This window comes from Protomyctophum bolini, assembly GCF_963924005.1.
Source record: "Protomyctophum bolini genome assembly, chromosome: 14".
Lineage (NCBI taxonomy): Eukaryota > Metazoa > Chordata > Actinopteri > Myctophiformes > Myctophidae > Protomyctophum > Protomyctophum bolini.
The window spans coordinates 2,164,650-2,192,564 of record NC_137875.1 but is presented as its reverse complement, the minus strand read 5'-3'; the positions used below and the strand labels follow the sequence as shown (position 1 = coordinate 2,192,564).

At 43.7% G+C, this 27,915-nt stretch overlaps 2 protein-coding genes across 2 annotated transcripts in view; both read left to right on the top strand.

Moving 5' to 3' along the window:
• Nucleotides 1-20,693, top strand: part of LOC308328320 (echinoderm microtubule-associated protein-like 6) — a gene marked incomplete at both ends in the record, with an annotated part of 135,829 nt that extends 115,136 nt beyond the window's left edge. The window contains 9 exons of the mRNA XM_080782091.1: nucleotides 1,724-1,881; nucleotides 2,816-2,930; nucleotides 6,062-6,250; nucleotides 8,556-8,599; nucleotides 12,137-12,218; nucleotides 13,046-13,149; nucleotides 14,320-14,473; nucleotides 19,961-20,061; nucleotides 20,669-20,693. Of these exons, the coding sequence (XP_080638217.1) occupies nucleotides 1,724-1,881; nucleotides 2,816-2,930; nucleotides 6,062-6,250; nucleotides 8,556-8,599; nucleotides 12,137-12,218; nucleotides 13,046-13,149; nucleotides 14,320-14,473; nucleotides 19,961-20,061; nucleotides 20,669-20,693 (972 nt within the window). The remainder of the gene's footprint in view (nucleotides 1-1,723; nucleotides 1,882-2,815; nucleotides 2,931-6,061; nucleotides 6,251-8,555; nucleotides 8,600-12,136; nucleotides 12,219-13,045; nucleotides 13,150-14,319; nucleotides 14,474-19,960; nucleotides 20,062-20,668) is intronic.
• On the top strand, nucleotides 16,260-19,727 carry LOC308328254 (E3 ubiquitin-protein ligase TRIM39-like; the record flags this gene model as incomplete). Its single annotated transcript, XM_080782022.1, has 2 exons — nucleotides 16,260-17,603; nucleotides 19,686-19,727. 2 exons carry the CDS (start codon nucleotides 16,260-16,262, stop codon nucleotides 19,725-19,727), a joined length of 1,386 nt encoding a protein of 461 aa, XP_080638148.1.
• Nucleotides 20,694-27,915: the final 7,222 nt, after the last annotated feature.

Sequence of the window (27,915 nt, the reverse complement as noted above, 5' to 3'; positions counted from 1 at the left end):
GTTCTGACTGCAATGAGAAGTGCATTCCATAGTTTAGATGTGGGAGTGAATCTGTGTAGTTCTGACTGCAATGGGAAGTGCATTCCATAGTTTAGATGTGGGAGTGAATCTGTGTAGTTCTGACTGCAATGAGAAGTGCATTCCATAGTTTAGATGTGGGAGTGAATCTGTGTAGTTCTGACTGCAATGAGAAGTGCATTCCATAGTTTAGATTTGGGAGTGAGTCTGTGTAGTTCTGACTGCAATGAGAAGTGCATTCCATAGTTTAGATGTGGGAGTGAATCTGTGTAGTTCTGACTGTAATGGGAAGTGCATTCCATAGTTTAGATTTGAATCTGTATAGTTCTGACTGCAATGAGAAGTGCATTCCATAGTTTAGATTTGGGAGTGAGTCTGTGTAGTTCTGACTGCAATGAGAAGTGCATTCCATAGTTTAGATTTGGGAGTGAGTCTGTGTAGTTCTGACTGCAATGAGAAGTGCATTCCATAGTTTAGATGTGGGAGTGAATCTGTGTAGTTCTGACTGTAATGGGAAGTGCATTCCATAGTTTAGATTTGAATCTGTATAGTTCTGACTGCAATGAGAAGTGCATTCCATAGTTTAGATGTGGGAGTGAATCTGTGTAGTTCTGACTGCAATGAGAAGTGCATTCCATAGTTTAGATGTGGGAGTGAATCTGTGTAGTTCTGACTGCAATGGGAAGTGCATTCCATAGTTTAGATGTGGGAGTGAATCTGTGTAGTTCTGACTGCAATGAGAAGTGCATTCCATAGTTTAGATGTGGGAGTGAATCTGTGTAGTTCTGACTGCAATGAGAAGTGCATTCCATAGTTTAGATTTGGGAGTGAGTCTGTGTAGTTCTGACTGCAATGAGAAGTGCATTCCATAGTTTAGATGTGGGAGTGAATCTGTGTAGTTCTGACTGTAATGGGAAGTGCATTCCATAGTTTAGATTTGAATCTGTGTAGTTCTGACTGCAATGGGAAGTGCATTCCATAGTTTAGATTTGGGAGTGAATCTGTGTAGTTCTGACTGCAATGGGAAGTGCATTCCATAGTTTAGATTTGAATCTGTGTAGTTCTGACTGCAATGGGAAGTGCATTCCATAGTTTAGATTTGGGAGTGAATCTGTGTAGTTCTGACTGCAATGGGAAGTGCATTCCATAGTTTAGATTTGGGAGTGAATCTGTGTAGTTCTGACTGCAATGGGAAGTGCATTCCATAGTTTAGATTTGAATCTGTGTAGTTCTGACTGCAATGGGAAGTGCATTCCATAGTTTAGATTTGGGAGTGAATCTGTGTAGTTCTGACTGCAATGGGAAGTGCATTCCATAGTTTAGATTTGAATCTGTGTAGTTCTGACTGCAATGGGAAGTGCATTCCATAGTTTAGATTTGGGAGTGAATCTGTATAGTTCTGACTGCAATGGGAAGTGCATTCCATAGTTTAGATTTGGGAGTGAGTCTGTGTAGTTCTGACTGCAATGAGAAGTGCATTCCATAGTTTTGGAGCCAGAAGGGAGAAGAGTTTGGAAGGTGTGGAAGTAAATCCCTAGGTAAGTGAATCGTCCCACCCCTAATGTATGTGTGTCTTGTGTGTGTGTGTGTGTGTGTGTGTGTGTGTGTGTGTGTGTGTGTGTGTGTGTGTGTGTGTGTGTGTGCGTACGGTATACGTGTGTACACGTGCGTGTGCGTGTGCGTGTGTGTGTGTGTGTGTGTGTAGAACAACCTGACCTTCACGGGCTCCATCAGCGGAGACGTGTACGTGTGGCGTGACCACGGCCTGCAGCGCGTGGTGGCCAAGGCCCACGCCGGACCCGTGTTCTGCATGTACACCACGCTGAGGGACGGACTGATCGTCACCGGGGGCAAGGAGAGACCGTGAGTCACCCTGACCCGTTATGACCTTAGACTGATCGTCACCACCGGGGGCAAGGAGAGGCCGTGAGTCACCCTGACCCGTTACGACCTTAGACTGATCGTCACCACCGGGGGCAAGGAGAGGCCGTGAGTCACCCTGACCCGTTATAACCTTAGACTGATCGTCACCACCGGGGGCAAGGAGAGGCCGTGAGTCACCCTGACCCGTTATAACCTTAGACTGATCGTCACCACCGGGGGCAAGGAGAGGCCGTGAGTCACCCTGACCCGTTATAACCTTAGACTGATCGTCACCACCGGGGGCAAGGAGAGGCCGTGAGTCACCCTGACCCGTTACGACCTTAGACTGATCGTCACCACCGGGGGCAAGGAGAGGCCGTGAGTCACCCTGAGGCGTTACGACCTTAGAGTATATATTAATAGAGACTGACTCATCGTCACCACCGGGGGCAAGGAGAGGCCGTGAGTCACCCTGACGTGTCTCAACCTTAGAGCATGGGTTCCCAAAGGGGTCCTTGAGGGAGTTCCAGGGGGTCCCCCCAGCTAAATGATAGTTTGGAACCAAATGGACCCTTATGGGGTCTGTAACTCTGAGAGTGTACAAATGGAACCAAATGGTTTGGTTCCATTTGTACACAATTGACATTGTTTTTACAATATAAATTGGGGTACCAGAGAGAGTAAAACTGGACTCTATGAATAGGCCTTTAGTATGTTCTGACACCATGCAGTGTTTTGGTCTGTTCTGACACTGTGCGTGTGTGTGTGTGTGTGTGTGTGTGTGTGTGTGTGTGTGTGTGTGTGTGTGTGTGTGTGTGTGTGTGTGTGTGTGTGTGTGTGTGTGTGTGTGTGTGTGTGTGTGTGTGTGCGTGCGCACGTGCGTGCGTCTGTGTATGCGTGTGTGCGTGTGCGTGTGTGCGTGCACGCCTGTCAGGACCAAGGAGGGAGGAGCGGTGAAGCTCTGGGATCAGGAGATGACTCGCTGCAGAGCCTTTCAGTTGGACACCGGAAGACCCGTGGAGTGTGTTCGCTCTGTGTGCAGAGTAAAGGTGTGTGTGTGTGTGTGTGTGTGTGTGTGTGTGTGCGTGCCTGTGTGCGTGCGTGCGTGCGTGTGAGGAAAAGTAAAGTGTGTTCACTGAGTTCAGGCACGGCAACTCTTTCACCTTTTTTGTCAGGAGTTTGTCAGAGACCAATGACAGCTCATGAAATGTAGACGACAAGATCGACACCCTATAGTCATACTGACGGCCTAGTCTGATTGGCTGCCACACACGCTGCCGCCTATAAGCCAATGGGAGTGTAGTATGATTGCCTCATGCCTCCTAAACTATGCCACTGCGCGCGCGTGAATCTATTCTACGTCCGAGCATAGACATGGTAACGCTCCGCCTGCCTCTGATTGGCCTACCGACACTGCCCGTCTTGCCCCCATGGTCAGCTTGGCACGCGCGACAGCCTCCATCCAGCCTCCATCCAGCCTTGTCACTAAATGAACTAATAATGTTTATGCTGTTTGCTTTGATTGAATAATTGATTGAACACGTACTCTGTACTATATGATTTGATCTGGGTGTGTTCTAAATTAAGTGTTAGTATTGATTATCGTGTATTAATCTAATTATAGTAAACTAATATTATTATACTTAAAAAAAGATAAAGAATCATGAAGGGTAAAGAGACCTTACTGACAGTACAATAATGTTTCAAGTTCCATCCATCCGTCTTCAATCCATCGCTTATCCGTAGTCGGGTCGCGGGGGCAATAGCTCCACCAGAGTGCTCCAGACGTCCCTCTCCAGAGCAACATTAGTGACTTCCTCCTAATGACAATATTAGGTTGCCTCTTCTACAGAAATAAAAGTTACTGTCGAGTTACTATCCAGCATATATAGCTATCCACCTCCGAAGAAAGGCTGTGTTGGTAGGCCAATCAGAGGCAGGCGGGGCGTTACCATGCATATCAGGGGTGGGCAAACTGGTGGCCCGGGGGCCACATGCGGCCCCCACCTTCACTCAATGCGGCCCGCAGGTTAATATCAGAATACTGATCTAGTATTGATTTCAACTGTTGCAATTCCAAACCCAATTACTTGACTAGTATTAAATGACTGATGACTAGTATCAAAATGTTATTGTCTTTTTATGTCCAATGTAGTTAGTTCATAGAGCTAACATAACTATAACTAAATGCATTTGAAATTCAATAAAATGGTTACTTTTCAGGATTCCAATAAAAAAAGAATCAGGTTTTCAATTCAATATAGCAAAAAATAGCTCAAAACGCGTTGCATTGCGACGTGTTTTGAGCTTGTAGATCGGCTTTTTTTGCTACGACAGTAATATGCACTGTGGCCCCTCTGGAGTGAGTGTGGAGATATATTGGCCCTCGCCATCGTCAAAGTGGCCCAGCCCTGGTGTGTATATGCTCGGACGTAGAACAGATTCACCCGAAGGCAGGGTTGGCGAAAGGGCCTTTCTGTGTGGAGTTTGCATGTTCTCCCCGTGTCCCCTAGGGTAGGTATACCCTCACAAAAACATGCAGTAATCCTGGTCTCTAAACTGCCTCCCCCTGGCCAGCCGGGGCGCCTGATGGAGGGGAAAGGAACTGGTTGGAATAACGTGTTCCTTCCACGCGCTACGTCCAACCAGGGAAACTCCCCCCTGTCAGGTGTAAAGGAGCAACTTGGACACTCAGGCATGAAGGAAGCATGAGTTCAAGTCCGTTGCTCTCCCCTTGTCCCCCATATATGGGGACTATAGGTTGGTCTCCCCTTGTCCCCCATATATGGGGACTAGGTTGGCGGAGGGTGTGTAGAGCCCAGGATCACAGTAGATGATTGGCACAGGGGTGAAAAATGGGTTACAAAATTGTGGGATAAAAAATATATATATAAAAAAAAAAAAAAAGATTCACACGCCACGTGTTCCGCGAAAGGGCTGATTTCCTCACATCCGCACCGCAGCGAGCGAGCTGTGTTACGACTGCAGTGGCAGCCTCAAAGCGACAGCTGCTAATGCTACGTGCAGGACAGCAGGAAAGCGACAACAAAACGCAGTCATTGAACCAGAACGCACAGAACGTCGTGAAATGAACGCAAACAACAGCTGCGAGGTTGTGACACGGAAACGTAACTAAAATAATAATAATACTAATATGGGGAAGAACATGACGGAGACGGTGCTTCTTTCACCTGGCAAATGTGTGTGTGTCTGTCTGTCCCGCTTTTGTGCCCATATATGGAGCTGAGTGATTTGTTTGTGATTTATGCAAGTGTCTGTCCCGCTGTTACGTCACCATGACTCAGCCATAACCATATAAGGAGTCCCCAAAGCAGTTATACGTCCAAAACCCAAATATGTACGAGCTGCGTTCGCTTCCCGCGTTTGCGCGTCTTACTGGTGATATTATGTAATCATTTCTTGTTTAATACATTTGAGTCTCCATTAATTACTGTAACATTTACAGAAATGTGATTAATCCATTTACACCCGACATCGAAATATTTTAAAAAAAAGTCTTCTAAATCATGACAGTTTTCTGAAATACCTACTGTATGTTTCTGTATCAGTGGTGCTCAATATTTCATGTCAAGAACGGCCAGAATTATCTTGATTTTGGCCGCGGACCCCCATCTGAAAATATGTTGTTCCAGGGACTTCCCCATAGTAAGGGCATTTTATCAGGTATTTGACCAATCTGGGAATTAAATCGTTACCAAGAAATTTCTTCACCAAAGTGGATATGGCCTAATTAAGCCCAAGGAGTGTTTTTTGTGCAAAATTAATGCTTGGAATGGATTCAGAATCATGAAAAACCCTGAGTTTCATAATATGTCACATGCTACTGAAAGAATGATGACATTTTGACTTTTTGGCCTTATATAGGATGTTATGGGTATGGTCACATATTATGCTAATAACTCAATTTCCCACAGGAGTTGAATTTCAAACTTTTAGTACATGTTATTAGACACCTTTAGAAACACATTGGTGAAGACATTTCTTGGTAACGATTTAGTTCCCAGATTTTCATAGATTTCTCTTACTACCATAAGAAGCAACGATTTGAGTTCAAAACATTCGCTCTGAAAGAATATATATATTCAAAGATTTGCGCCACATTTTCACTATGTTTCAAAGATCTCCCCCCCCTCCTCCTCCTCCTCCTCCTCCTCCTCAGGGTAAGATGGTGGTGGGCACGCGTGACGGTGAGATCATGGAGGTCGGGGAGAAGAGCGGCGCGTGTCACATGGTGATGGAGGGCCACGGCGAGGGCCAGCTGTGGGGTCTGAGCCTGCACCCCAAAACACACACCGCCGCGACCGCTAGCCACGACGCTACCGTGAGGGTCTGGGACCTGGACCACAAGGTACCGCGCACGCACGCACGCACACACCAACCCAATCACCAAAGGAAAACGTTTGTCACTGAACATTTTCTCATTTTCTCATCCAAAATGCAGCAGCCAGAGTTTTAACTAGAACTAAGATGAGAGAACATATTACTCCAGTTTTGGCATCACTGCACTTAGTCTAGTCGCTGGAGGGGGGTCTCCTGCACCCCCCGGAAATATACTTCTAATCAGTGTTTTCTTATTGGAAAAAATGTGCTGAACATGATGAGCTATGATAAAAAGTTGTCAAAATGTCCCACCTACCTCAAAACCCCCTTTTTGGTATATGGCTCTGGCGAAATTGTGTAAAGACAAATATTAATTCACTAAAATTACATAAATAGACATGGTAGTCTGAAATTGGTCATGAAGTATCTTGACACATAGGGGTAAGTAGCAGAACAGGATTTGGGGGGTTGCTACCATTATATTCTTAAATATGACCCACATCATCCTCAAAAACACAAAAGAATATGGTGTCCGCTTGGCTAATAACAACAAAGATGGTTATTTTCCAACACATTATGGTGAGTATCACTGCCTCACTTGTATATAGAAAACTTCCCATATCCCTAAGCTTCAATTTGTGCCCAAGATAACCTTTCTATCTTGTAAATTACTCTTTCTGTAGCCAAAATTCTGAACTATACCTCAAATCGGTGAAAATTGTATATTTAGTCAGTATCAGCTATACATTTGGAATAAATGAATGAATGACTGAGTTTGAACTGAGTCCACATCATGGAATATTTCTTACTTGAATAAGCTATGTTAAAAAGTTTGCAAAGTGTCCCATCTACCATATTTATGCAAATGAGTGCCTCCATTATCAAAATAATCGATTTTCACTATATCTCAGCCAATATTGCACTTAGATGAACAAATAACGTGTCTAGACCTATGTTTTGAGGGTCAAGGATCTCAGTGAAACTATTCTTAAAGCATGCTGGTGTACAAATCAGTGCCGATTAAATATCTATCTCGTCGGCTTCTTGTCCATGCTCTCCAGACAGTGTCAAGGAGATCAACCAGTGAGGTTGGTAGGACTGCACCGCAGGACACACTGGATTAAAAAACTCAACCACCCCTGTCCTTCATCATAGGGTTTTGGTTTTTCCAAAAAAGCTTCATCAGCTCGCTTGTATAAGGCAACACGGTGGTTCTCTTCAGAGCAGTAGCATGGAGCAAGACGAGCCAGGTCAACTTTAGATTTAGAAATGAGTTTGTCATCTGCCCCCACCACTCTTTCACTGAAGACTCACAGTTCAAATAGCTCTATAGGTCTAGCCAAGCCATGTGGCTCTTAGGGCAGGAGCCTAACAAGTACACTCCCTGGCATGACTAGTATGTACCAAAGGGACCCTTTGGTATACTATACCTCAAATCGGTGAAAATTGTATATTCAGTCAGTATCAGCTATACATTTTGAATGAATAACTGAGTTTGAACTGACTACACATTATGGAATATTTCTTACTTGAATAAGCTATGTTATAAAGTTGGCAAAGTGTCCAATCTACCATTTCTATGCAAATGAGTGTCACCATTATCAAGACAATCGATTTTCACTATATCTATATTGCACTTAAATGAACAAATAAGGTGTCTAGACCTATGTTTTGAGGGTCTCAGTTAACCTATTCTTAAAGTGACCACATGTGCCCATGGCATGCTAGTGTACAAATCAGTGCCGCCATTACAATAAAGTCACATTTATACATAAGAGATACCAATATTGCATATAACATCTAGGTGCTGTGTTTTTAAGCAAGCTTTATAATTTTGAATATACTGTAGAATAACACCACAAACTAAAAACATCTTTAGTATGAACAATAGTATACGGCAGTATACACACTAGACTATAGAATGGCCTGCAATATGCAGTACAAAATTCACACAGTCACACAATCCTGTAACAGTATTCAATCCTATTCCTGTACACACTCAAAGGCAAAAATGTAAGCAACAGTGTACAAACAGTGACCACCCTAGCCTGCACCATAAAGGACAAAATGCACAGTCACATGAATCAGTCATCGTGTTCATAGAACTCATCAGTCTTCTTTGTCTGCTTGTCCATGATCTCCAATGACAAGGATTTTCAACCATCTCTGCCCTTCATATGGTTTTGGTTTTTCCACAATAGCTTCATCAGCTACATCAGCTATCTGGCAACACGATGGTTCTCTTCAGAGCAGAGTAGCATGGAGGAAGACGAGCCAGGTCAACTTTAGATTTAAGAAGTGAGTTTGTCATTTGCCCCCACCATTATCCACAGCAACTTGGCACGGTGACGTCCACTGGGGCGGCGGTGGCTCAGGGGTAGAGTGGCTGGATGGCTGGATGGTAACCGCAAGGTTGCCAGTTCAAACCCGGGCTCCCCCAGAGTTAGTGTCGAAGTGTCCTTGAGCAAGACACTGAACCCGTAACCGCTCCTGGTGTGCAGTTTGGTGCCTTGCATGGTTTCCGCTGCCATCAGTGTATGAATGTGTGTGTGAATGGGTGAATGTAATGCACAATCTATGTAAAGCGCCTTGGATAAAAGCGCTTTATAAATCCACCATTTACCATACTGAAGACATGCAACTCTGTCCATACAGCAGACAGATGAATTGCTCCAACTATACTAATTAAGGATCTGTTCCATATAATGTAGCACAAGGCACATTTCAAGGACCCCCATAACCTTTACAGTTCCATTTGTACATTCAGAGTTGCACACCCATATTAAGGGGCCCTGCATATCAACAGCTCAGTGGCCTTGTGGTCAGAGCATTTGCCTTGAGCCTGGGAGGTCGGGGTTCAATCAGAAAAATGGAACCCAGTACCTCCCTGCTTGTCCCTGCTTGGTACTCAGCATCAAGGGTTGGATTGGGATAAGTCCCTGCTACATACTAGTGTCATGTCCAGGGGGTGTACTTGTACATCAAGCTGCCTCACGCTACAGAAACAGGAGATAGGCTCCTGCCCTATGGGCCTCATGGCTCCGCAAGGCTTACAGGTCCATTTGGTTCCATTTTTTACACTAGAGTTACACACCCGTAAGAGGCCCTGGATATCATCAACAGCTCAGTGGCCTTGTAGTTAGAGCGTCCACCCTGAGACTGGATGGTCAGGGGTTCGATCCCCAGCTGGGTAATACCAAAGGGTCCCTGCGACATACTAGTCATGCCAGGGAGTGTATTTGTTAGGCTCCTGCCCGATGAGCCACATGGCTTGGCTAGAGCTATTTGAATTGTGAGTCTTCAGTGAAAGAGTGGTGGGGGCAGATGACAAACTCATTTCTAAATCTAAAGTTGACCTGGCTCGTCTTGCTCCATGCTACTCTGCTCTGAAGAGAATCACCGTGTTGCCTTATACAAGCGAGCTGATGAAGCTTTTTTGGAAAAACCAAAACCCTATGATAGGACAGGGGTGGTTGAGTTTTTTAATCCAGTGTGTCCTGCGGTGCAGTCCTACCAACCTCACTGGTTGATCTCCTTGACACTGTCTGGAGAGCATGGACAAGAAGCCGACGAGATAGATATTTAATCGGCACTGATTTGTACACCAGCATGCCACCGGCACATGTGGTCACTTTAAGAATAGTTTCACTGAGATCCTTGACCCTCAAAACATAGGTCTAGAGTCTGGACACCTTATTTGTTCATCTAAGTGCAATATTGGCTGAGATATAGTGAAAATCGATTATTTTGATAATGGAGGCACTCATTTGCATAAAAATGGTAGATGGGACACTTTGCAAACTTTTTAACATAGCTTATTCAAGTAAGAAATATTCCATGATGTGGACTCAGTTCAAACTCAGTCATTCATTCATTTATTCCAAATGTATAGCTGATACTGACTAAATATACAATTTTCACCGATTTGAGGTATAGTTCAGAATTTTGGCTACAGAAAGAGTAATTTACAAGATAGAAAGGTTATCTTGGGCACAAATTGAAGCTTAGGGATATGGGAAGTTTTCTATATACAAGTGAGACAGTGATACTCACCATAATGTGTTGGAAAATAACCATCTTTGTTGTTATTAGCCAAGCGGACACCATATTCTTTTGTGTTTTTGAGGATGATGTGGGTCATATTTAAGAATATAATGGTAGCAACCCCCCAAATCCTGTTCTGCTACTTACCCCTATGTATCAAGATACTTCATGACCAATTTCAGATTACCATGTCTATTTATGTAATTTTAGTGAATTAATATTTGTCTTTACACAATTTCGGCAGAGCCATATACCAAAAAGGGGGTTTTGAGGTAGGTGGGACATTTTGACAACTTTTTATCATAGCTCATCATGTTCAGCACATTTTTTCCAATAAGAAAACACTGATTAGAAGTATATTTCCGGGGGGTGCAGGAGACCCCCTCCAGCGACTGTACTAACTGGCTTCCGGTTGTTTTTAGGATTGATTTTAAATTTATTTTACTTGTCTATAAAGCTCTCAATGGTCTCGCACCTTCCTACCTACATGACTGCCTGCCTAAATATGTCCCAAACCGCCCCCTAAGGTCTTCCACCGCTGGCCTGCTCGCTTTGCCAAAAAAAATGGCAACTAAAAAATACGGGGAAGCAGCTTTTTGCTTCTACGGGCCGTCGGCATGGAACAAACTCCCACTGTACCTTCGACAGGCAGCCTCTGTAGACATTTTTAAAGCACAGCTTTAAGACCCACTTCTACAACATTGCTTTTAATTGATCTTTTATTTTTTATTTTTGTTATTCATGTCCTCACTGTACTGCATTACTGCTTGTTCTTAATGTTGTTGCCTTGCTTTTCTTTTATTCTCCATTTTTCTGTAAAGCACTTTGAGCTGCATTTCATGTCATGAAAGGCGCGCTGTGTGTGCTACAGTAGTGATGGACAGATGGTGTCTCTCTCTCTGTAGAAGCTGTGTATGTCGGTGTCTCTCGGCCACGCGGCGCGCTGTGTGTGCTACAGTAGCGATGGACAGATGGTCTCTCTCTCTCTGTAGAAGCTGTGTATGTCGGTGTCTCTCGGCCACGCGGCGCGCTGTGTGTGCTACAGCAGTGATGAACAGATGGTGTCTCTCTCTCTGTAGAAGCTGTGTATGTCGGTGTCTCTCGGCCACGCGGCGCGCTGTGTGTGCTACAGCAGCGATGGACAGATGCTGGCGGTGGGGATGACCAACGGAGAGTTCGTTCTTCTCTTCAGCGCCTCGCTGAAGGTCTGCGGCAAGAGGCGGGACCGCAGCGCCCCCATCCAGGACATACGGTACTGCAGCCTTTTTCTTTAGATAACTCACACTTAGTTAAACAATGTTTATTACAGAATGAGAATACATAAAGTGTGCATTATAATATTTTATCTTGGCGTTCGGCTCTGCTACGTTTTCTCCCTTTGCTCGGTACACTTAAACACCATCATTAAACATTAACCCATTCTGAACGGGAACCCATTTTGGTGTTAGCATCATGTTATGCTTTAGCTATTGAAAAATAGCAGATCTACAAGCTCATAGCGCGCCACCGAGTGGCGCGCTACGAGCTTGTAGGTCTGCTATTTTTTGAAAATCGAAGAACGACTGACATTTTTTAGAATCTGATCTCAGGTCAGAATGGGTTAATCAGACCAGTGTGTGTCCTAGTGGAAACCTCGTATGAATCTGATCTCAGGTCAGAATGGGTTAAGAGCATCGAAGATAGATATACAATAACAATTAGTGTGTGTGTGTGTGTGTGTGTGTGTGTGTGTGTGTGTGTGTGTGTGTGTGTGTGTGCGTGTGCGTGCGTGCGTGCGTGTCACACACAGGTTCAGTCCAGACAGGTCCCTCCTGGCCGTGGGATCCATGGAGTGCACGGTGGACCTGTACGACATGTTGCCTGGCAACAGTCTGAACAGGCTGGCGTACTGTCGACACAGCCCCAGTTTCATCATGTCTATGGACTGGTCTGAGAACAGCCGGTACATACAGGTAGGGTTTCATCATGTCTATGGACTGGTCTGAGAACAGCAGGTACATACAGGTAGGGTTTCATCATGTCTATGGACTGGTCTGAGAACAGCAGGTACATACAGGTAGGGTTTCATCATGTCTATGGACTGGTCTGAGAACAGCAGGTACATACAGGTAGGGTTTCATCATGTCTATGGACTGGTCTGAGAACAGCCGGTACATACAGGTAGGGTTTCATCATGTCTATGGACTGGTCTGAGAACAGCCGGTACATACAGGTAGGGTTTCATCATGTCTATGGACTGGTCTGAGAACAGCCGGTACATACAGGTAGGGTTTCATCATGTCTATGGACTGGTCTGAGAACAGCCGGTACATACAGGTAGGGTTTCATCATGTCTATGGACTGGTCTGAGAACAGCAGGTACATACAGGTAGGGTTTCATCATGTCTATGGACTGGTCTGAGAACAGCCGGTACATACAGGTAGGGTTTCATCATGTCTATGGACTGGTCTGAGAACAGCCGGTACATACAGGTAGGGTTTCATCATGTCTATGGACTGGTCTGAGAACAGCCGGTACATACAGGTAGGGTTTCATCATGTCTATGGACTGGTCTGAGAACAGCAGGTACATACAGGTAGGGACGCACACACACACGCGCGCGCGCGCGCTCACACACACACACACACACACACACACACACACATATATTAGTATCTTGAGCAGACTGTAAACTCATACATGGAAGAGTTGAAAAAATGCAAAGAAACTTCAGCAGGATTTATGAACTGTGTGTGTGTGTGTGTGTGTGTGTGTGTGTGCGTGCGTGCGTGTGTGCAGGTCTCGACAGGAACATACGAGCGCCAGGTTCATGAGATTCCTTCAGGGAAGATAGTGACCGATCAGACCCTGATAGACACAATCACCTGGGCTTCCTGGACTAGGTAATTTGCACGCATTTATATTGTACTCGTGATCAGAGCTTCCGTTGCTCTAGTCTAGACTGTATGACGGAAGCATTTATATTTTACTCGTGATCAGAGCTTCCGTTGCTCCAGACTGTATGACGGAAGCATTTATATTTTACTCGTGATCAGAGCTTCCGTTGCTCCAGACTGTATGACGGAAGCATTTATATTTTACTCATGATCAGAGCTTCCGTTGCTCCAGACTGTACGACGGAAGCATTTATATTTTACTCATGATCAGAGCTTCCGTTGCTCCAGACTGTACGACGGAAGCATTTATATTTTACTCATGATCAGAGCTTCCGTTGCGCCAGACTGTACGACGGAAGCATTTATATTTTACTCATGATCAGAGCTTCCGTTGCTCCAGACTGTATGACGGAAGCATTTATATTTTACTCGTGATCAGAGCCATAGCTACCATAGGTAGCATTATTAGATATGGAGTCATGTCAACCGTCTATGATGCAGTGCTAGGTAGCATTATTAGATATGGAGTCATGTCAACCTTCTATGATGCAGTGCTAGGTAGCATTATTAGATATGGCATGTCAGCTTGGTTTGGGACACTCTCTGTCCAGCTCAAATCTAGAATAGCTAAAATGGAAAAAACAGCCATGAAGGTAATTGGTAGGAAAGATTCTCCATCTCTTCAGACAATCTTTGAGAAAACGGTGCTCAGTCTGTCTAATAGAGTGTTGTCTGATCCTTCACATATATTATCTTCAGAGTATGAGCTGTTGCCCTCTGGTAGACGCTACAGAGCGTGTCGTTGCAAGAGCAACCGCTTCAAACTTTCTTTTCTTCCCACTTCAATTGTTCTACTAAACAAGTTAAACAACCGCCACATAGTTCATAGTTCTTAGTGGGGAAGGGACTTCTTGACCTTCATCAGTTATTTATTGCACTTTGTGATTGTGATACTATAAACTGTGAATACTCTAGCACTTCTTTTTTTATATTATACCTTCTCTTATTGCAATTTGCACTTCTCTTGTGATACTCTTGCTGCTACTGTGTATTATCTTGTGTGTATTGTCTGTCTGTTTTAAAAAGCGTTGATGTATGTACTAATGCACTTTTGCCCAAGACAAATGTCCCCTCGTGGGACAATAAAGTATATCTCATCTCATCTCATGTGTGTAGTATCCTGGGGGAGGAGGTGTTGGGCATCTGGCCTCGGGGGGCGGACCAGGCTGACGTGACCTGCTGCTGCGTGTCCCACGCCAGCCTCAACGTGGTCACCGGGGACGACTCCGGGCTGGTCAAGCTCTTCCACTTCCCCTGCAGGGAAACCTCCGTGAGTTTAAACCCATTCTGACCTGAGATCAGATTCTAAAAATGTCTTCTACATCCTGACAGTTTTCATTCTGACACGAGATCAGATTCTAAAAATGTCTTCTGTGTCAGTCGCTCTTCGATTTTTCAAAAATAGCAGACCTACAAGCTCGTAGCGCGCCACTCGGTGGCGCGCTATGAGCTTGTAGATCTGCTATTTTTCAATAGCTAAAGCACAACGTAATGCTAACACCAAGACGGGTTCCCGCCCAGAATGGGTTAATGATCATTTACCTTTTTATTCTCTATACCTCAGACGACTTTGCCTCTCCGAATGTGTATAACTATAATTATCATTTAGAGCTAGTCATACATATACACACACCATGTACTCTGGTCCCAGCAAATCAGGCACAGTTTGCTATTTTATTTGCATATGCATCAAAAGTGGCGGGTTGGCTGGGACGGTTTTTAGAACATTTTTACATTTTAACAAATGTGAAAGTATTATTACAGAAATTGAAGTTAGAGACACCTATTACTCTGATCATGATTTAGTATTAATATCACTATATTCCAAGATTAAATACATTTAAAACAATTGACAATTTAGAATAAATAATAGAATAATTATACTGTATAACATATTTTAATTCCGTTTATATACCTTTTTTTCATCACATATCAATGATTTATATTTCTTTAAAAAACTAAAAAGGGATCCAGAATATATCTAAATCGATAAAACTGTATTTCTTATATAGATAGAAACTTGAACCATACTTAATAATACTAGGTGTTTATATGCATAAAGTTGTTAGGTAGCAAATATAGTTACACCTAATAATTAGACATTTCAAACGTTCCTTCACAGAGATACTGAGATTTGACAGTTTACAGCGGTCGAAAGTACTTGCGCGCTCTGCTTGCGCACTAGTTGGCCATTTATGGCCTACTAGTGTGCAACAAGCAAGTATGCACTCGACAGAGTGCAGTTCTAGTTATTATTATTTCCACACAACATCTCCAAGGTAGATTAATGACGTATAGCTCAATGTTGATAACCAGTAAGACGCGCAAACGCGGGAAGCGAACGCAGCTCGTACATATTTAAGTCGTCACCACGACTCAGCCATAACCATATAAGGAGTCCCCAAAGCAGCTCCATATATGGGCACAAAAGCGTGACACACGGACACACAGACATGAGCTGCTAGGTCTCATTGCGAACAGCTCATACATATCAGCTCCATATATGGGCACAAAGGGGGGACACACGGACACACACACAGACAGACAGACAGACAGGATCTGCTAGGTCTCATAGTAAGTGCTCATTGCATTCGCAATGAGTGGTATTCCCCTTCAATGGGAACTTAAGGTGTTCAGAAAGTGGGCTTCAAATCCAGCTGATATTCCTTGCCACCCGTGTACTGTACATGCACCATATTCGGGCATAGCTACGGTGGAAACTCCTTATATGGACATATAGTGACATCAGAGGGATGACATAGTCATCTTACCAGACGGGAGATATAAGACGACGCAGAATCAGTTTACAGATACCGGAGTCTACCAACTGAAGCTCAGAACATCAGTCCATTCTCTCTCAGTGCCACAGTCCTCTCCTTGTCTCTGATTGGCTGGAACCACAGACCTCTCCTTGCCTCTGATTGACTGGAACCACAGACCTCTCCTTGCCTCTGATTGGCTGGAACCACAGACCTCTCCTTGCCTCTAATTGGCTATTCAGAGTCCCTCTGTGAGCGTCGTTGAAGTCACGTCTATCTTCTCAGCGACGAGCAGAAATGGCGTCTGCCAGCGGTCTCTGTCTGTCTGAAGATCACTTCCTGTGTTCCATCTGTATGGAGGTGTTCACTGCTCCGGTCAGCACTCCATGTGGACACAACTACTGCAAAGCCTGTATCACACGTTACTGGGACACTAGTGATGTGTGCAAGTGTCCACTGTGTCAAGGAACCTTCAATAACAGACCAGAACTATCTGTCAATACTTTTGTTTCTGAGATGGTTCAACAGTTCAGGAACCACAAGTTGAAAGAAGGATATGAAGCAAAGACACAGGATGAAGTTCAGCAGATGATCCAGGAGAGAGGACTGAAGATTCAGGAGGTCAAACGCTCATTAGAGCTCAGCAAGAAAGATGCAGACGCAGTGATAGCCATCAGTGTACAGGTCTTCACCGCTCTGATCAGCTGTATTGAGAGAAGCCAGGCTGAGCTCATTGGTGGGATTGAAGCGAAGCAGAAAACAACAGAGAAAGAAGCTGAAGGCTTCATTAAAGAACTGCAACAGGAAATCTCTGAGTTAAAGAAGAGAAGCTCTGAGCTGATGCAGATCTCACACACTGAAGACCACCTCCACCTCCTCCAGAACTTCACATCCATCAACACTGGATGGAGACCCACCAAGGACTGGACAAAGGTCAAGGTCAATAATTCTCCACACCTGGGGACAGTGAAGACAGCTGTGGCTCAGCTGGAGAAGACACTCAGTAAAGAGATAGAGAAGGAGCTGCGTGATGCTGAGCTGAGGAGGGTTCAGCAATATGCTGTGGATGTAACTCTGGACCCTGATACAGCACACTGCGAACTCATCCTGTCTGAGGATGGAAAACAAGTGAGTCATGGAGACGTGAAGAAGAATCTCCCAGACAACAAAGAGAGATTCTCCTATTATGTCATAGTCTTAGGAAAACCAAGCTTTTCCTCAGGAAGGTTTTACTATGAGGTTCAGGTTAAAGGGAAGACTGATTGGCAGTTAGGAGTGGCCAGAGAGTCCATCGACAGGAAGGGACCATCCACACTGAGCCCCAACGATGGTTACTGGTCTATAGGGTTGAGGAATGGAAATGAGTACAAGGCTGCTGCTGACCCTCCTGTCCTCCTCCCTGTAAGAGAGAAGCTCCAGAAAGTGGGAGTGTTTGTGGATTATGAGGAGGGACTGGTCTCCTTCTATGAAGTGGAGTCCAGAGTTCATCTCTACTCCTTCACTGGCTGCTCCTTCACTGAGAAACTCTATCCATACTTCAGTCCTCGACTAAATGCTGGTGGTATAAACTCTGCTCCTCTCATCATCTCTCCTGTCACCAGTGGCAGGAGAGATGGTCCATGCTGCTGGGTCCGAAAAACAGTATGGAAGTTTGTTGGACAAATAAAAACAAAAACATAGACAAATAGCAGATCTATTGGCTATATACAGATCTAATCTCTCAATAATAAATAAAATTAAAATAATAACAATAATCACACCATAATGTGAAGGGTTTTGGAGTCAAGCACAGTTGTTGACTTACTAGAAGTAAAAAAAAAAAGGAGAGAAGCCCTGCTATACAATAAAAAAAAAAAATTGCATGGATGCACCTGGGACAAGGTCAAAGGTCATCACCTGGGACGTAGTAATGTATTCCAAGGTCAAAGGTCATTGGGGTTTCGGGTCTCGCAACATCACACCCATCACTGAGGTGACCCATCCGGGGTGATCAAGTCCTGACTTACGTCCAAGTAGCTACCCAAGATTACTGTCACAATATAGAGCTATTTAACAGTTACTGAACACACTCTATAGCAATGATTACTGTCACAATATACAGCTATTTAACACTGTTACTGAACACACTCTATAGCAATGATTACTGTCACAATATAGAGCTATTTAACACCGTTACTGAACACACACTATAGCAATGATTACTGTCACAATATAGAGCTATTTAACACCGTTACTGAACACACACTAGCAATGATTACTGTCACAATATAGAGCTATTTAACACTGTTCTGAACACACACTATAGCAATGATTACTGTCACAATATAGAGCTATTTAACACTGTTACTGATCACACTCTATAGCAATGATTACTGTCACACTATAGAGCTATTTAACACTGTTACTGAACACACTCTATAGCAATGATTACTGTCACAATATAGAGCTATTTAACACCGTTACTGAACACACTATAGCAATGATTACTGTCACAATATAGAGCTATTTAACACTGTTACTGAACACACTCTATAGCAATGATTACTGTCACAATATACAGCTATTTAACACTGTTACTGAACACACTCTATAGCAATGATTACTGTCACAATATAGAGCTATTTAACACCGTTACTGAACACACACTATAGCAATGATTACTGTCACAATATAGAGCTATTTAACACCGTTACTGAACACACACTAGCAATGATTACTGTCACAATATAGAGCTATTTAACACTGTTCTGAACACACACTATAGCAATGATTACTGTCACAATATAGAGCTATTTAACACTGTTACTGATCACACTCTATAGCAATGATTACTGTCACACTATAGAGCTATTTAACACTGTTACTGAACACACTCTATAGCAATGATTACTGTCACAATATAGAGCTATTTAACACCGTTACTGAACACACTATAGCAATGATTACTGTCACAATATAGAGCTATTTAACACTGTTACTGAACACACTCTATAGCAATGATTACTGTCACAATATAGAGCTATTTAACACTGTTACTGAACACACACTATATCAATGATTACTGTCACAATATAGAGCTATTTAACACTGTTACTGAACACACACTATATCAATGATTACTGTCACAATATAGAGCTATTTAACACCGTTACTGAACACACTCTGTAGCAATGATTACTGTCACAATATAGAGCTATTTAACACTGTTACTGAACACACTCTGTAGCAATGATTACTGTCACAATATAGAGCTATTTAACACCGTTACTGAACACACTCTGTAGCAATGATTACTGTCACAATATAGAGCTATTTAACACTGTTACTGAACACACACTATAGCAATGATTACTGTCACAATATAGAGCTATTTAACACTGTTATACTGAACACACTCTATAGCAATGATTACTGTCACAATATAGAGCTATTTAACACTGTTATACTGAACACACTCTATAGCAATGATTACTGTCACAATATAGAGCTATTTAACACTGTTACTAAACACACACTATATTGGCAATGAAGGACCGGTGCTTCAGTAAGCAGGAACTGGGGGTGGCAATGAAGGACCGGGTGTCACGGTCCGTGACCTTGTTATGTTTTTCTAGTGTCCCTTGTTCTTGGTTTTGGTTTTATTTACACTTGTGTGCTTTTATTTTGCAGTCTGTTAGTGTTTCCTGTGTTGCTCATGCTACCTGTGTTGTCTCACCTCACCAGTGCCCTGATTACCCCAGTAGTGTTTCCACCTTGTCTTGTTAGTCTTTTAGCCAATCATTGTGTTGATTATCCGTTCAGTTCACCTGTGTCTTTGTGCACTCGGGTCCGAGAACCTCCTGCCTCGTATTGTGACACCGGGAAGTCTGGCGTAGTATTGTGGAATCCATGATGATGATGATGATGATGATGAAATGTACACCCTTGTCGCCGGGTGTGACCGACCTGTGTTTCTGTCTTTTCTTGTTTTGTGTTTCTTTTTTTGTCTCCCCCTGCAGGCCAAACACAAGCGCCACACGGGCCACTCTGCTCACGTGACCAACATGCGTTTCTCCTACGATGACAGCTACGTCGTCAGTACAGGAGGACAGGACTGCAGGTACGGTACACTGATGGCTGGAACTGTCAATCACTGTGAGCAGGTTCACTTTCTATAGAGCGCCGCAGTCCCGCCCCCTTTCAGAAAAACGAGTGGCCCAGGAAATGAAACCCCAATGCATTCTCCCATCGGCACTTCTTTATTTAATTTATTTAAAGATGGTTACGCCGCGGACAAAGCCAACTCGGATCGTGACAAACCATGACAATGAACACAATGTTTTGGGCCGATCAAATCATTTATAAGACGAAAAACAAAACAAATAGTGTTGTCTCCTGACTTTCTTTTATTCTTTCTAATGATTTGATCGGCCCAAAACATTGTGTTCATTGTCATGATTTGTCACGATCCGAGTTGGCTTTGTCCGCGGCGTAACTGTCTTTAAATAAATTATATTAGAAGTGCAGATGGGAGAATGCATTGGGGTTTCATTTCCTGGGCCACTCGTTTTTCTGAAAGGGGGAGGGACTGCGGCGCTCTATAGCACGGACATATGCCAAAAAAACCCGAAAAGCAAAAAAATTGAGTTATGAGGTTTTCTCCCAACAGCCACACATTAGACTGTGTGCTGATGAGGGTGCGTGTGTCACATGCTCTTGTCTTCCAGTGTCTTTGTGTGGAAGTGCCTGTAGATGATTGGACACGTGGAGGAGGAGGAGGACGCACGGGAATCGAACCGGGAGCCACAGCGTCCGGAACGGGTCGCCCGTATTCTCCTGACAGACCGAGGTCACCGAGGGTCACTGAGGGTCACCGAGGTCACACAGTTTGGACTGAAGTCTGTGAAATCGTAATTTTATTTTTTACTTTTTATTTACCACGATTTTGTAACCCATTTTTCACCCCTGTGTCAATTATCCAATGTGATCCTGGGCTCTACACACCCTCCACCAACCTAGTCCCCATATATGGAGAGCAACGGACTTGAACTCATGCTTCCTTCATGCCTGAGTGTCCAAGTTGCTCCTTTTCACCTGACAGGGGGGAGTTTCCCTGGTTGGACGTAGCGCGTGGAAGGAACACGTTATTCCATCCAGTTCCTGGCAAGGGAGAGGCAGTTTAGAGACCAGGATTACTGCATGTTTTTTGTGAAGGTACGTACCTACCCTAGGGGACACGGGGAGAACATGCAAACTCCACACAGAAAGGCCCTTCCCGAGCGGGAATCGAAACCAGGACCTTCTAGCTGTTAGGTGACAGCACTACCAACTGTGCCACAGTGCCTCCGAAATCGTCAATTTAACCTCATGTTTCTCAATCAGTGGTGCTCAATATTTTCAAGTCAAGCACCTCAAAGATTATTATGTAATTGGCTGCCGACCCCATCTGAAAATATGTTGTTCCAGGAACCAACCCAGAAGCAAAGACTTCGCTCTGAAATAATATATTTTCCAAATTTGCGCCACATTTTCACAATTTTTCAAAAATAGCAGACCTATAAAGCTCGTAGCGCGGCACTCGTTGCCGTGCTTTGAGCTTGTAGATCTGCTATTTTGCAATAGCTAAAGTGTGACATAATGCTAATAATGTTCCCACCCAGAAAGGCATTGGAAAAGGTTACATAGTGCTGTTTAATGTTTCATATTGGCTTGATTAACTAATGTCTTATATGTCTTATATGTCTCAATAATAGCTGGTATGAGCATGCATAAAGTGAGTCTCAAATCAAGTGTCAAAGTGAGTTTAATTAACGCTGTTTAATGTATTTAATGCAATCAGATAGGCTTTTCCTGTCTGGATGTTTATGGGCTGTCAAAGCCAGAAAGTTGTTTTTTTGCTCGAGAACTCCTTTTAAAATGACCAGCTCAACAAGATCTGCCCTCCATCAAAAAATATATTTCCCATTGCTGAAAATAGTAAAAAAAAAACATTATCTCAGGGGGGCTTTGGATTAGCGGTGCTGGTGGTAAATAGACATGAAGACAAACACAGATTAATATAGAGGGGTTTATGTGTTTGGTCGTCCAATGATCCCTGGGTCGGCGGTTCGAATCCCGGCTCCTCCTCCTGTCCACATGTGGAAGTGTCCTTGGGCAAAGACACTGAACCCTACACTGCCTCCAGTGAGTCGGTCGGTGTGAGCTCGCCACCGTCGGTGTGTGAATGTGGGAAGTGAGGACGCTGGCGTCGACTGTTCGCCACTTCACCTCCCAACGTATGAATGAATGAACCTTCACCTCCCAACGTATGAATGAATGAACCTTCACCTCCCAACGTATGAATGAATGAACCATTGTAAAGAGCTTTGAGAGCTTTGGAAAAGCGCTATAAAAATACGATTCATAAAAAAACTTAATTCATGTTTATGTACAACAGTAACAACACCAACTGTGTAGCCTAGCTATTGCTTTGTTTTCAAAAATGAACAATGAACTTGGAGTGAGTTGGTTTCTTGCTCCTCTGCATGCCTTTAGTTTGATATGGCATCCTTATTAATATGAAGATTAGTTATTTTGTTGTGGCTGAAGCATGTGTGATAATTATGGGTTCATATGTTGGTTTGTTGTATGGCTGATTGAGGCATGTGTGGTATTTTATGGATTCATCTATGCCATGATGAAAGATACATTAAATGGCTTTACTGATGGAAAAACTTGCTTGTTTCTTTTTTTTTAATTTATTCTCAAGGAAATAAGGTGCATAAATGTAGGCCTACGTACGTTTCATAATGTATTTATTTCTTCCAGTAAAATATGTTTTTTTACATGATCGTCTTGCTTAATATGAATAAACGGGCTGTCTAGTTGTTGTTGTGTAAAACACTCCATTTCCCAGGCTCTCATGCAAGACTTCCACTTCCTGCCGCAGCCTCAGAGCCATGTGGAGATGTTTACTTTTTGTTTCATTCGGACCGGACCGTAGCAGGCCACGGTAGTGACCTGCACTGCACAGACTCGAGGAGGAGGAGGTCGCGGTGACAATGTGGATTATGCTTTTCTAAGTCTTCCGAAGTTCCGACGCCTCAGCAACAATTAAGGTATTTGGAACGGAAGCTTGTTTTGTGATTTCCACGTTGATGCTTTAGTTTCAAACAAAGGCTATTTGTTTCTGCAGCTTTTGAATGAAGACATTCGTTGGCGCCGTTGTGCCAATGAATGAACACAAGTGTGTGTGTGTGTGTGTGTGTGTGTGTGTGTGTGTGTGTGTGTGTCAGTATTTGAAGCAATCCAGCGGGTGTGTTTGTTTTGTTAACTAAAGGTAAAAATCACACCCGTGTGAACTGAGTGGTGCAACTCCCCCCAACCTCTCTCTCTCTCTCTCTCTCTCTCTCTCCAATTAGCAGGCAACAGTGCAACACTTAGAGTAACACTATCTCTCTCTCTCTCTCTCTCTCTGTTTCTAGCACAACAGCGCCTACTGGTACTCTAAACATTGGGACATAGTCACATTGCTGTTCCTTGGAGTGGTTGCACCACTCAAAAATAAGAACTGCCTGCCTGTCACTTTAGTAGCCCTATAGTGTGTCTCCTACATACAGTTTGTACAGTATTACACATACAGGAGCCATATAGAACACCCTGCTTCATTTCTGGTTGCGGTGCAACATGCGCGGCATGAATGTGATGAATGCTCCGTTTGTAATGATGATTTTTCTGGGTTTCTGAACTGCCCACAGCGGCTGTGTCCCATATGAGACACAGACTGGTTTCTGAACTGCCCACAGCGGCTGTGTCCCATATGAGACACAGACTGAGTAGAACAACATGGTGCTACTTTATCATGAACATTAGTGAGGATCAACTATTATTATGAAGATAAGTTCAAAAATGGTGAAGCATTGTTATTTAGTGTTCTATAGCAGAGTTTAAGGTTAGTATTCCAAATGCAGCAAGATGGTAAAGATGGTAAAGCCATTTCAGGCTAAATGTCTCTGCAACGATTTGAGATTTCACAGGATTGATGTAGTTTTCTACTGTGACCACTAGATGCCACTGGCTATACACAAATGTGCATTTTGTTGAACAGCTGAAATTATTTGACCTAATGCATAATAAATGCACCTTTTGTGTGTGAATGAATTGATGAATAAGTGTAAATCACACACATGTATAACATCTGTGTGTATACATGTTATACATTCAAACTCAAACCGATCTACAAGCTCACAATGCCCCCCCCCCCCCCCCCCCCCCCTAGTAATTCATTGGATTTGTTTTCCTTCGTTCTCTCACTCTCTTCATGTTCTGCTTCAAGTTGACCCATATTGGTTGTTCAGTTTGACCCCACCAGTTTAGGAGATATGGCTTATAGAGCACCGCAGTCCCTCCCCCTTTCAGAATAACGAGTGGCCCAGGAAATGAAACCCCAATGCATTCTCCCATCGGCACTTCTTATTTAATTTATTTAAAGACGGTTACGCCGCGGACAAAGCCAACTCGGATTGTGACAAATCATGACAATGAACACAATGTTTTGGGCCGATCAAATAATTTATAAGACGAAAAACAAAACAAATAGTGTTGTCTCCTGACTTTCTTTTCTTCTTTCTAATGATTTGATCGGCCCAAAACATTGTGTTCATTGTCATGATTTGTCACAATCCGAGTTGGCTTTGTCCGCGGCGTAACCGTCTTTAAATAAATTTAATAAGAAGTGCAGATGGGAGAATGCATTGGGGTTTCATTTCCTGGCCACTCGCTTTTCTGAAAGGGGGCGGGACTGCGGCGCTCTATAGAGTATAATGTCTTGCAGAGAAACAGCGAGTTGAGAAAACAAGCTTGAAAGGTTCACTTCTGTGGTCTCTAAAAGGTTATATATGAATGAAATATTAAAGGTATATGAATGAAATATTTGAAACATGTCTTTCAGATTTACCAGTTCCTCTTGATATGAAGGGCTATTGAGTCAGGGCAGTATAAGCGTCACTTATGTGGACTCTAACTTTACACCTATATAGCTACACGTTTAAGCATTTATATTAATGCTCTCCTGAGCAGTTATAGTCTTGCCGCCATAACCGTCTCTGCTTCAAAAAGAGTCACATTTTGTCTAAATTACACATGATGGATCGGACGGAACTGAACCCAGAGAAACTTATGATGATGATGATGATGATGGAGGAGGAGAGAGTTTAATGATGCGAAGCAGAGAGAGAGAGAGAGAGGGAGGGAGGGAGGGAGAGAGAGGGAGGGAGGTTTAGAGAGAGGGGAGAGTGAGAGAGAGAGTGAGAGAGAGAGGGAGAGGGAGAGAGTGAGAGAGAGAGGGAGCAAAGGAGAGTGAGCAAGAGAGAGAGAGAGAGAGATATATACTGTAGACTCTACAGTGTAGAGTGAGTGAGTGAGAGACATAGACTGTGCGTTGCAACCACACGGTGCATGCATTGCGGTGCGTTGCGGTGCGGTGCGTTGCGTTGCGGCGGTGGCGGTGGTCGCTGGCTGTGGCGAATCGCTCTGCTGGTTATGTAAGAGAAGGAGAGGACGCTGTACATACAGTATAGCAGCCTGCAGGACACACTGATCCTCCCCTTACTGTACCTCAGGAGAGGAGAGGAGAGGAGAGGAGAGGAGAGGAGAGGAGAGGAGAGGAGAGGAGAGGAGAGGAGAGGAGAGGAGAGGAGAGGAGGGGGGACACCCAGCTGTCACCCTACCCTAGGTGTCATCTCATCTCTTATGGGGACAACACATCGCCACCACTCTGCGGGTAAGAGGCACACACACACACACACACACACACACACACACACACACCTCCCTCTCTCTCTCTCTCTCTCTCTCTCTCTCTCCCTCTCTCTCTCTCTCTCTCTCTCTCTCCATCTCTCTCAAAGGATTGACGTTAAGATGGGATTTTATTTGTTTTAAGTATGTGTTAAATAGCTCTAAATTAAATGCGTTAGGAGACATTGCTATAGAGTGTGTGTGTTTGTGTGTGTGTGTGTGTTCACTGTTCAGTAATATTGTTAGATAGCTCTATATTGTGACAGTAATCATTGCTATAGAGTGTGTTTCAGTAAACAGTGTTAAATAGCTCTATATTGTAATCATTGCTATAGAGTGTGTGTTCAGTAACGGTGTTAAATAGCTCTATAGTGTGACAGTAATCATTGCTATAGAGTGTGTTCAATAACAGTGTTAAATAGCTCTATATTGTCATTATTGTGACAGTAATCATTGCTATAGTGTGTGTTCAGTAACGGTGTTAAATAGCTCTATATTGTGACAGTAATCATTGCTATAGTGTGTGTTCAGTAACGGTGTTAAATAGCTCTATATTGTGACAGTAATCATTGCTATAGAGTGTGTTCAATAACAGTGTTAAATAGCTCTATATTGTGACTAATCATTGCTATAGAGTGTGTTCAGTAACGGTGTTAAATAGCTCTATAGTGTGACAGTAATCATTGCTATAGAGTGTGTTCAATAACAGTGTTAAATAGCTCTATATTGTGACTAATCATTGCTATAGTGTGTGTTCAGTAACAGTGTTAAATAGCTCTATATTGTGACAGTAATCATTGCTATAGAGTGTGTTCAGTTACAGTGTTAAATAGCTCTATATTGTGACAGTAATCATTGCTATAGAGTGTGTTCAGTTACAGTGTTAAATAGCTCTATATTGTGACAGTAATCATTGCTATAGAGTGTGTTCAGTAACGGTGTTAAATAGCTCTATATTGTGACAGTAATCATTGCTATAGAGTGTGTTCAGTATAACAGTGTTAAATAGCTCTATATTGTCACATTAAATGTGATCATTCTGGTCAAGGGAATCGCTTTTGCTTTCCTAGTTTTCTATGTATTTATTTTTGATTAACTGCTACTGTACGTTTGAGAGCAACGTCTTTCAAAGACAGGCTGTGTTACTGTACTGTACATATACACTAGACTACTGTAAGCAAATAGAGCTATTTAACACTTACTTTAAAGGACCACTTCAACACTTTTCAACCTATCTTCATATAATAGGTCCTCAATAATAATCATGCATGAAGAAATGGCGCAATTATTTTCTACTAGGTCTGTGTCTCATAGGAGGGCTGTGGGCGGTTCAGAAACCAGTCTGTGTCTCATAGGAGGGCTGTGGGTGGTTCAGAAACCAGTCTGTGTCTCATAGGAGGGCTGTGGGCGGTTCAGAAACCAGTCTGTGTCTCATAGGAGGGCTGTGGGTGGTTCAGAAACCAGTCTGTGTCTCATAGGAGGGCTGTGGGCGGTTCAGAAACCAGTCTGTGTCTCATAGGAGGGCTGTGGGCGGTTCAGAAACCAGTCTGTGTCTCATAGGAGGGCTGTGGGCGGTTCAGAAACCAGTCTGTGTCTCATAGGAGGGCTGTGGGCGGTTCAGAAACCAGTCTGTGTCTCATAGGAGGGCTGTGGGCGGTTCAGAAACCAGTCTGTGTCTCATAGGAGGGCTGTGGGCGGTTCAGAAACCAGTCTGTGTCTCATAGGAGGGCTGTGGGCGGTTCAGAAACCAGTCTGTGTCTCATAGGAGGGCTGTGGGCGGTTCAGAAACCAGTCTGTGTCTCATAGGAGGGCTGTGGGCGGTTCAGAAACCAGTCTGTGTCTCATAGGAGGGCTGTGGGCGGTTCAGAAACCAGTCTGTGTCTCATAGGAGGGCTGTGGGCGGTTCAGAAACCAGTCTGTGTCTCATAGGAGGGCTGTGGGCGGTTCAGAAACCAGTCTGTGTCTCATAGGAGGGCTGTGGGCAGTTCAGAAACCAGTCTGTGTCTCATTTTTGTTGTTGTAAGAATCAGTTTCCATGTGACTTGTCTGTGTGTTTCCGATGTCACAAAACCAACTGTATTCCAATGTGGACACAATGTGAACACAGATCTCATTCACACTGGGTTCGGCTGCCATTCTAAACGGGGCCTTTATCTATCCACACTTCTCCTGGGCTGTGTGTGTGTGTGTGTGTGTGCGC